General features: G+C 40.3%; 1 protein-coding gene across 1 annotated transcript in view; it reads left to right on the plus strand.

The window, feature by feature from the left end:
• The window catches only part of LOC104158295, a gene marked incomplete at its 3' end in the record, with an annotated part of 67,697 nt that extends 58,496 nt beyond the window's left edge, over positions 1 to 9,201 (plus strand). Inside the window, exons 7-9 of the mRNA XM_009695901.1 lie at positions 7,110 to 7,318; positions 7,991 to 8,100; positions 8,933 to 9,201. Coding sequence (XP_009694203.1) covers positions 7,110 to 7,318; positions 7,991 to 8,100; positions 8,933 to 9,201 — 588 coding nt within the window. The remainder of the gene's footprint in view (positions 1 to 7,109; positions 7,319 to 7,990; positions 8,101 to 8,932) is intronic.
• Between the last annotated feature and the right edge of the window lie 1,828 nt (positions 9,202 to 11,029).

The following is an 11,029-nucleotide window of genomic DNA, read 5'->3' on the forward strand; positions in this document are numbered from 1 at the left end:
AGCAAATTGTGGTTGGTGGAGAAAATGTGAGTCTTTATGGTTGACCTTTCAGGTTGTCCATTTCGTGTCACAGCATACTTTCTAGATAATGAAATCTATTGGAGCAAAGAAGATTTTTTAAATGTTTCATTTTTATTGTAATTCTTTTGAAATTAATATTATCTAATGGACATTAGAGTGTGCAGCCTTTCAGCAGTGTTGTTTCACATACTGAGGCCGTAAATAACCTATTTTTTCTGTCTTCTACCCAGAATTCATTTTGTAAATTAATCGAAATTTGTTTAACTATGTTTTAGTCAGCATTGTTTCAACAGCTAATAGCTTTTGGATTTGTCTTTGAAGGCTTAAATCTGTCATTTTAGTATTCAGCCTGTTGTATGGTTAAGGCGTATGGTTAAGGTTTGCTAGCATACAGGGTTTTCATGAGCATAAGCCTGCTTTTCAGTAACCAAACGTTGGACATTGTTTGAAACTTGCTTCTTTTTCTCCACTTAATGAAGTCTAAACTGTCCAATTTTTGAATGATAGATTGGTTTTTCTGAGTGATGTACACATTGTTGTGCCAGACAGATGTTTGTCTAGCCATTTCTTCAAGACCCGCAACATGGACATTCCATACTTTTCCAAGGAAACTGATTCCAGTGCTTCTGTATCTTCACTATTGGGAATTTTTTAGGGTGGATGTTATTTTCTCTGATGTCTGTCCTGGAACTTAAATACTTCACTGTTTCAGTGGAAGATATATCATCTCCCCTTTTACGTGTTGGAAGAATACTATTGCCATGCCTAATCTCCTACCCAATAACAAGATCACTCTTTCTCTCCTCAGCCCTGGGACAATGCTTTCTGTGTTCCTGATAATTCTTGTTACTCTTCTCTAAGCTTTCTAAAATTTGACCCTATCTTTCTTGAAATATGGTTGGTGTCCAGCATTGGATGCAGGTCAAGGAAGGCCTTTCTATGAGCAATAGCATACGCCCTTCAGCACCTTCATTCCTCAGTTCACGTTTAAGCCATGTCCTGCAGCCCGTGACGTGCCTTGTTTGCATTTCCACTTAACAGCCTGCTCGTTTCTAAAACCTCCTTCCCTGCACCTCCTTCTCCAAGCTTTTTGGAATGCTGCTGTAGCAAATTCTGATCCTAGGTAATAGCCTCATGAATTCTCCAGCCCTCTTTTCCATACACATTTGTTGAGTCAGCAAAATACTTATCGTCTCAGAGCAACTCTGGTATACCCTCAGTATCACTTACACTTATTTCCCTTGCTCAAGTACAACAGAAAGAGAAAGCATTGGACAAAGCCATGGCATCACCATCACTTTTATGTATTTTCTGTGTTAGTCTGTACCGTATCAAGTATTTGATCCTGTGATATGGGAGACTTTGTGTTTCAGTATCTCTTGAGCCTCTTTGAGGTAAGCAACCGGTTTATTTTTTCCTTTGATGACCCTCTGTAATTGTAAAGCTTTTAGTGTGTGAGCCAGATTGGTTTGTCGTTAATCGGCCGTGTATTGACTAAACATGTCTTAGATACTTCAGAGGATTAAAAAAAGACCCGTTGCTGTCCACGGAGCTAGCAGCTGTGGCAAAAGTTGTTCCTCGTACTCGCCTGTTAGGGAGGAGAAGGGAGCCTGCATCCCTGCATTCACCTGCACATCAAATACAATTTGGACTGCAGTTGCTGGCCCTTGAAGACACCCTTTGGAAATCTGCCTGCCTGAAGAGATGGGAGTGAGGAAGGGGAGCCATCTCCACTTTTGTGTTTGCTCCAATCGTTTTGACTTGGGCCAGGGTGTTGCCCTCATACTCCCAAATTTTTGATATAATAAGATATAAGATACTCATTTTGATAGAGTAGACAGACTGGACTTTGAGTTACTCATAAGAGACCTAAAAATAGTTTATTTTGATGGATTTTGAGTTCAAAGTCTCTCTGATACCCAAAAGACAGTTGTGCACCTTACCAAAAATACTCATTTTGACTGACATTGTCTTTCAGAAGTGACAAAAAGACTAACCAATGTGCCATATCGATCCAGAATATATTCCATTCCTGACAAGGTCTTTATTTTAGTTGAAAAACAAGTATGGCACTTCTTTACATGATGATCCTTGCAAGATACTCCATGCCATACTATTCCAGTCTAAAGCTGGAAATACAAAAAAGAAAAAAAAAAAAAAAGGAGAGGGGAAAAAAAAAAGCTTAAAATACAGATTCTAGCACTAAAGCCATTAAAAGCAGTGAGAGGTTACAGACAATGTTTAAAAACTTTGACCAAATGTTTTGCTGGAATTGGGACAGAAACCTGATTTTCCTAAAGGCTTTATAAAACTGTAGCATCATTGTTCTCATTGATCATTTAAGAAAGAGAAAGAGCAAGGTACTTTCCCCTGTACATTATTTAATATGCAGGAGCTTTTTCAACGTGGTTAATGAAACAGCGTGTGCTGGTGCAGGAATGAAAAGTACCTGTACTGTCTCCAGCAGGATTCCAGAAGTGTGGGGGATTTTCTGAGCCTTTGATTGTTCTGTCATTTTAAATAGTAATCCTTTCATGCCGATTTCACTTTATCCTTTATTATCTTATTTTATTGTATTGATTAAAATCCTTTTACTGTTGAGAAAAGCTTATGTGACGACTTGATGCCAGCTGCTTTATTATCTGATAATCTGGTTTACAAAATCCTCCAAGGAATATCTTAAGTGTGGTCATGAGTAATTAGAGCATGGATTGTGATTAACTTTTTTAAGAAGTACTTTTGGAAGAAATGTTTGGTACTTCACATTTTTCTGCTCTGCCAAGGTAGCGTAGGTCTTTCAGCCTTTTTCAATTCTGTGGAATTATTAGGTAATTGGATGGAAAACTCCTTTCCTTCTTCAGGATATTCACTACTTTAAAGTATCATATCATAATTTAAAACATGGATTACTGCAAAAAGATGATGGAACAAAATTATTTTTTCTTTAAAAATACAAGTCTTGCCTAATCTGACCTTACTGAGTTTTCAAGGTAATGTTTGTCCTTTTTTTTTTTTTTATTCCTCTCTTCATGGTGTAATCAGATGGTCCTGGATCGTAATTTTTAGTGCAGATCTGAGAATTAAGCTGTATTGTGCTGTGCCTTGCCATCTGAGATAGTCAGCATCATTGCTTTCTTGTAAATAGCTCATCTGTAAGATGAGCCGCAGCTGTGTAAAAGTATTTGTTGCTTGAAGTAATAGTGAGTAGTTTAAAGGTGAAGTTCTGGGTTTGATGGGACACAACTGAATAACTGATAATAGAGACTCTACCACAGGAAAAGTGTAATGGGGATATTTTCCTCAGGTGAAAATCAGGTGCGTATTAGATTATGTGGTGTTTTTTCTTCCAACTGCCTGCTATACAGTAGGAAATATTCCTATTTAATCATACTTAATGAATTTGATTGTATTTTTGGTTGATTTTTCCTTGATGACACAAACAAAGAGGGACTTGATTCATTTATAAATATGTGATCCAATGACAGCGCACTTAATGTTCACTAAACTGAGAAAAACTTTAAAGAAAAGTTGGTTTTAAAGAAATCTTGGTTTTCAAATAGGTAATAGGCACTGAAGGATAAAACTGATAAAACTCTGCATAAGCAAATGTGTCATGTGCTAGGAAGAGAAACCAGAAGAGTCTTTGTTTACATTGTATTACTCATTTCCAGAAAGAGAACCAGTTCCCAAATCTGAATGGTGTTAACGGAAAGGTTTTATAGAGTGGCACTGGTATTTCAGTCAGGCTGCAGGGGCTCCCTGTATTCGTATTAACCTGTTGTCTCTGCCATAATTTTAATGACACTTACAGGATTTTAATGCTTAGTCAATGCCTGTTGAAGGCATCAGGAGTTTTTCTGTTGGCTGTGGGTAAGGATCAAGCCCTTAGTGACTGGCACTGAGAAAAACAGATCTTTATCTGATCCCAGGACAAATGGATTTATAGGAGACGGCAATGTGTGGGTAAAGAGGAGAAGATTGAAGCAGACTGGAAAAAAGGGACATTTACACTTTTCTTAAAGCATTTGTCAAAACGGATTATGTCTTTAGCAACACTAGTCTGAAAAAGACAACTTCAGGGTTTTTTTTATCTGGAAAAGCTGTCCCTTTCAGTGAACCAGAATGCCATTTCAGTAGCGTTTCATACGGCTCTCACAGCGTCTGTGAAAGCAGATACTGAAGAGAGAGGTTTCCCTCGACAACAGCGGTGTCTGTCTGTTGTACGTGTTTAGATTGATAGACGTGTCTGTAAATGCATACGCAAGTGTAATTTATGGCATTTGTGAGTTAATGTTATCTCAGCTGAGTATCACAGCTGCAAGTCCTGTGACAAGCTGTCCAGTATCTGGAACCACTGTTGATCCAACGGCTGGATGAAAAGGAGAAATAATTGACTGTCAGTCAGAAAGCCTTTGGCGTAGGCGCCTTGCCATGAACGGTAGCTACAAAACTGCTTAAAACGGACCTTTGCAACTTGTCAGCCAATTATTTTTAATAACAGAGCCATGCAGTTAGTGTAATGATTTTGATTCTTACTTCAAACGTTTAATGGTACCGCATACAATATGAAGCACAATAAATGTGACTAAATGCTTTGAAAGATTTTTTAGCTTAAATGAGTGTGGATCCACTTAAAATATTTTCTTGACATGAGAAGCTAATTAAAGCTAATTAAGTTCAGAAAAATAAAAGGTTAAAAACACTTTTTAAAGTTACAATCTGGTGGTAAGGAATGAATATGATCTGGATAAACAGGAGTGATACAGATATATTTTAAATGACCGAGGTTGAGATTAGGATGATCTGGAGTATTATAAAATTAGTGTTGGGAAGTGGGAAAGTGGGAATTAGTGGCTGGGAAGTTTCATATAGCCTGTCACTTGCCATCTGTTGCTTTGACTCATTGAATCTTTACCCTGTCTGAAAAGTTCTCATCGGACTGAAAAGACCAAATACTCAGATTTTGTCCTGTCCAGGAGATCAGTAGTGGCTTTCCTTGAAAAAGTGACTCCTGCTTTTCTGATAGAGAAGCCACTGTTTTCACAATATGTCAGTACATTAATATTCTCGATTGGGTTGTGATGTCCTTAACCTGAACTGCAAGTGACTGCTCTTGCAGGATCCCCATCAAGGAAACACATCTTGCTGCTTTCCACTTGAGGCTGTGTGGAGACAACTTAAAGATCTCAAGTGACTGACAGTAGAGGGAAGAATATCTGGTACCATGGCAGTTGATTAGGAGAGCAAGAGGAGAGTTCTGGGGCCCGAAAGAAAGAGCATCAGCAAAAAAACAACAAAACACATCAAGAAGAAAAAAGAAATGGGGAAGTTCTGGGTTCTAGCACCAATTCTCCATGCTCTTTCTGTGTTACCTGGTCACCTCTAAATGCAAACTGCTTAACACTCATCCTCCTAAAAATTATTTTACAGACAAGGGAAATTAATAATGTTTATTTGCACTTGAACAATGCAATTGATAGGACACAAGAATAATTTAGCAAAGCTCGAATATCAGTTATTAGTAAAGGAATGCTGATGTGGGATAGAAACTTGCTGAAGTCAGAAGTTAATGAACTAATCAGTGTGGAGAGGGGATTTATAGCAAATCCTCAGCAGAAAAAAAAAGATAACCTGAAAGTTGAATGTTGGAAAAGTGATACAAAACTGGGAGAAGAGTCTTACAGAGACGTGTACTGAGCAAAGTAGATCAAGAGTTCTGATTGCCATGGCTATGGTGGTTTAGGGCAGCAAGCACTCGTATTTAGTGTGAAATGTAAAGTTCTGAAATAAGCTTTACACCTAAACAAAGTTATCTCGCCTTTTAGTATTAAAAGGCATGGCAGAGAGGAAGAGAACATACAGAAATGGTGTTTCTCATGGACTCTTCCAAAATTCTTAATTATTTTTCTTCCCAGCAAATCTGTTAAGATGTTTTCCATTGGCTGCTCAGAACCAGGAGGTTTTGGAGTTTTTCTTGCCTTTTTGGTTTGTTTGTTTTTTTTTTTTTGGGGGGGGGTTGTTTGGTTGTTTTGGGGGTTTTTTTGGAGGTAGAAGGGCTTGAAGGGCTCTTTGTTTGGTTGGGTTTGGTTTGGGGAGTTTTTAGACTGACACTAACACTGAGTTGTACCGGTTGCAACAGTAGGGAATTTTATTCTGATACCTTCTTCTTTTGCACTGTGTAACTTATTATCGAATGGATTGCAGAACTGTAGACTTTCATTCATGACTTTTCATTTCCTATTATTTTCGCTTTTCTTCGGGGACCTGATTAAAAGTAGTCTATGCTGGTACTTACTATCTCTAGCCTTGCTCTGTTGTGTTGTATTCCCTTTTGCTTTTTTAGCCCTTGGAATTGATTAATTAAACCTTTAGTGCATAAAGTGATAGGAAACATGAATTGTTCAGTTTATTCATTAGCGTGTTGTGGGGGACATGTGGGTCTGGGCTGCGCTCAGATAACTTTTAGCTGAAATGATTATGGTAACAAGTACAGTTTTAGGTGGTGACACTGCAAATTACCTTTAAACACTTGATATGTCTCATAATGACATTTCAAATCACGTACTGCTTGGCTGCGAATTGTCTCTCCCTTTCTCGCACCCCTCCATGGGGATGCGTACGTGTGAGCTTGCTGCTCCGTTGGTTTCCCGCCCGGTGGCAGTTCCACAAGCTTTGATGCCCCTTTAGAGCGCCGGTAGCCTGAGAAGTGTCCCAGGGCAGACAGCCGTAAGGAAAGGATTGTATGAACCCTGCCGCTAAAGTCCTAAAGAAATTCAGTCGTCTTCCACAGAGAAATGCTACAGGGATTTGACGTAAGCAAAGCAGCCCGACAGTCTGAATGGACTGGTAAGAATAAGATACTTTGATTTTAGGCATCAACAGACACAGTATCGCTAGAGCCAGGTGTTCAAAAATGGTGTATCAGATCACGAAAGAAGTATCCAACGGTGTCTGGTGGTTTTTGGAGCCCATGGAGGAGGTGTTTTATTTTTATTCTCAGCAGCTCTCAGACTTCAATGCATACAGTGAAGCATGATCTTCCCGTGGGCCATTTCAGTGGCCTTTGCTTATTCTCTGCTGCTCTCCAGAGGCAGATGAGATTGACTCCTCTTCGTCTTGGTTCTCTCCTGGCATTTTGGGCACCACCTGCATCTTGGCTCCTCCTGCTCCCTCTGCCGCTGTTTCCATTGACTTCGGTGTCCGCTCACTTCAGCATTTCCCCAGGAGCCATCACTACTCTGACCTCATCATGAGCAAGTACATCTCACCACAGGGGGCTGCTCCTGTTGCCGTGGCAGTAAGTTTGATGGTGGTATTGAACAGGGTCATTTTTTTACCGAGCGAAGAATACTCGGTGGGGTTTCATGGACTACAGCTTGGAGGTGGAGCAGACGTAACTCTCCAACCTCCCCTGTGTGTTTATATGCACCCTTCTCCAACACCTCCCTCACCGCTGACTTGGTCCTTCGGGGCGGTGGGGACCTGTCCTGGCAGAGGCCACAGCACAGGTGGATGCTGGAAGTTTCATACTTCATGCACCTTCTGCTGGCTTCCTGCTTTTACATTAAGAGTGCTCCTCAGTCTGTGTTGCTGTTCTGTCCAGTGTCAAGAGAAATTGCCTGTCGGTCGGTCACCTTGAGGAAGATCAGCCCCCTTGATAGCATTCCATGGTTGTTGAGCATTTTAACCTTTTGCCTGCAAGTACCGTAAGGAAATAGTGACCATTCTAGGACAGCTTTAAAGGTCACTGGGTAGGTTTCCTTAGGAAGGTGAAAGGCAGAAATTTTGGAAGGAAGGTAACTTTTGTTCTTGAAAACTTTAACCACAGCCAGTGCACCTGATGTGCCTAGGTACTGTAGGGTCTCTGAAACAACCGTTAATCTTCAAGAACCACAAAACTATTCTGATTCTTCCTGAAACTGACAGGGGGAGCAAGGAGATTGTTTCCTCTTCTCCTGCCCTTTTACAGACGGACATCTCTGCAGTGTTTGGATTGGAAAGTGTGCCGCATACGTTGCCTTTGATGGACCTGATAGACCTCTTGGAGAAAAACCAGGGTCTTGTTTTAAGATCTGTTTCGTATTAGCATCTGTTTGGAGCTGTGCTGGTAGTTTCCCACACGATGAATGCTCAGCCGCAGTAATCTGACTTTTCCTACTCTCATTTCCAGCCAGATGATGATGTTTGTGTGCCTCCCATACAAACAGATGCATCTCCTGTACTGGCAGAGCTGAAGTGGCCAGGAGATCAGCATATATTAATGCTGACACTGCATATGACTAGGCAAAGAGACAAAATTAATGCTCTCAAACTAACAGCTCTTGAGGCTATACCTCTTCATTATCTCACTTGTTACAGTAAAAAACCCATATGTGTTCTGTCTGAACATTACAGCATAGAAATTTTTTTTTATTCCCTGTCGTACTGTAAAATTGAGTGACCGCTTTTGTTGTTAGGCTTCATGTGGCAGTTGCTGATGGTGCTACTTCACTGTCTGCCGCCTCCTGCTAAGTCAGCATCCCTAGAAATCACCTCACCAGGTAATAGCTGGCATCAGCCAGCCTTCAGAGAGGGCAGCCCATGGAGGGGGGAAGCTGCCAGCTGGGCTGTGATGAGGCAAGGGCAGTGGTTACACCTTCATGGTCACAGCTGGAAGACTAACCAGCTGCTAGCCTTTGCCTAAACCATCCTTCTAACAAAGAGGAATAAAACAGACATCAAAAACTACCACCTAGGCTAACTAACTGATTTAAGTTTCTTTTTCTGATGTCTCCAGCTGTTGAGACATTGTGTGAGAGATGCTTAACCAGATTATAATCATTTTCCTTTCTCGGAAAAGGGATAGCGTGGAAAAGTCCGAGCTTTGGCAGGAGTCTGTCGGCCTTGGCTGATGCTGTCTGGGAGGAGATAGGGACCACGCAGGCCTGCAAAAAGTTACTTACCACGTATTGGAAGTTGGAGAGGAAGGTGTTTCAGGCTTGCTACAGGGGCTAGAAATACCCGGGCGCTGCGCTAGCCCTGTCACGCGTTCCCCCGTTGGACTTGGCCCGGGAGGTGCTGTCCTGGCAGCGCCCGCCACCGGACTGGGGGGAAGAGCTGGGTACCAGCCGGGTACGGAGCCGTGGAGTTTCCGTGTTCTTGTCCTCCTTCTGTCAAATAGGGCTACGGATGATTTGCCAGGTACGGGGAAAAGAAAAACACATTAAATATCTTTGAAGTGTTAACGAATAAATTGTCGACTTCAGTGCTCGTGAAGACAGACCCTTACACCAAGATCCCATATGTTGTACTCTTGGGGGCTGAGGAAATTAAAAAAAATACATATCTTTTGAGCATGTAATTTATCAAATACTGTAGGTGAAACTTTAGCAAGCATTGCCTATGTGCTCCATGGTTGGTTTTTTTGTTTGTTTTAAAAAGTATGAACCTCTAATAAAATAATTTCATTCTTCATCACAGCTTCTTTATAAATTAGATCGTAAACCATCGTTGATGAGCATTGTTAGTTAGCTGCAATACTAAAAGGAGAAAGATGCAGCACAGGAGTTGGAAGGGAACCTCTTCTGAAAAGTACGAACAGCAGATCAGCCTTTAACTTCCCCAGCCTGCTCTGCTCTGTGGGCTTGGATTTGGCTTCTGTCTTTGCAAGTTGTTAGCAAGGGACGTGTGTCTAATGAGCACCGCTGGTTTCTGGGAAGAGAAGCAGCCGCTCTTCATTTATTTTTGTGACACGTTGACAAATGGTTCTGTTCAGGGCAAAATAAAAAAGCCATTCTTATGAAAGCGTTTTCAGATGTGGCAATCCTAAATAATGCATGAAACATTAGATGTTCTATGAAAATGACCTCTGAGTGTCATCCTTTTGGCTGCCATAGTGACTCCCTTAGCTAGGGGATCACAGTACGCAACTGTAGTGTCCATGAAGTGTTTTTTCCCATTATTTGCTTATTTTTATTTTTATGAGGTGAGTGTCATAAAGTATATTTAGAACATATTAATTGTTTGGTTTTGAGTTCGTTCATTTGCCTAGGAAATGCTGAAAGCAATTAGGTTTTGTTTAGCATTTTGATGTATTTTGTGCCCTCTATGGCTCTATAGCAACTTAATCTTTTAAATATATTTTGTTTAAAATGAAAAATAGATACTGAGTATGTAAGTGGAAACATGACCTTTTACTGACCTCTGTTCATTTGTTTTAAGGAGACTTAGTTCACTTAATTAAAATATTATTAAGAAAGACTGGTAGTGGCAGAAAAGAAATAGACTGAAGGCTTTTGCAATGTATAAATACCATATTAGAAATGCAGTGACTGGCCATATGTAGTTATACTGACTTTATATAAAAGGAAGACATTTGTTTTTTTTTAAAAAAGTCTTCCCTAGAAATAGTGACCAATTCTGCCAAAATGGAATGTGCCTTTGGCAGTTTTTCTCTACTGGACTGAAATATGACAGAGGGAAAAAAAAAATGACATGTATTGCATCTATGGGAGAAATTTTGGACGTAATGCATTGCGTTAGCTTGTTTACTTTACTAATTCACAGTATGTGGCACTGTCTGTACGTCTTTGCCTCGCTAGGTACAGAAGATTCATGGACTTTGAGGTATGCTTTTCATGTCACAGTACTGCACAAAGGTTTTCTGTGTTGTTTTTCATAGTTTAATCTGCCAAAAGTATTCTTGCAATATTTTATAAACATGTCATGCAAATGTGACCAGTACAAAAAAGGACCATTAAAAATAAATTGTGAGCTAGGAAAAACCTTATTTTATAATTAAAGAATTAAAAATATAACATTACAAAGTGTTTATCTCCAGTCCTACTTTTTGTTATATTAGTCTGTAGAGAGTCAAAAAATTCATCTAATACCTGTGAAGCTAGTTGAAATCTTGGGGAGATTTGGACACCTGTCAAGGGGTAACTGTAGGGGAGCCTGGTCTCCCTGGGTTTCCTCTGTAAAGGGAGAGACTTCCAGTCCATGGCTTGGACAGGAATACCCTTCGCTG

Source organism: Cariama cristata, unplaced genomic scaffold (assembly GCF_000690535.1).
Source record: "Cariama cristata isolate BGI_N322 unplaced genomic scaffold, ASM69053v1 scaffold2472, whole genome shotgun sequence".
Lineage (NCBI taxonomy): Eukaryota > Metazoa > Chordata > Aves > Cariamiformes > Cariamidae > Cariama > Cariama cristata.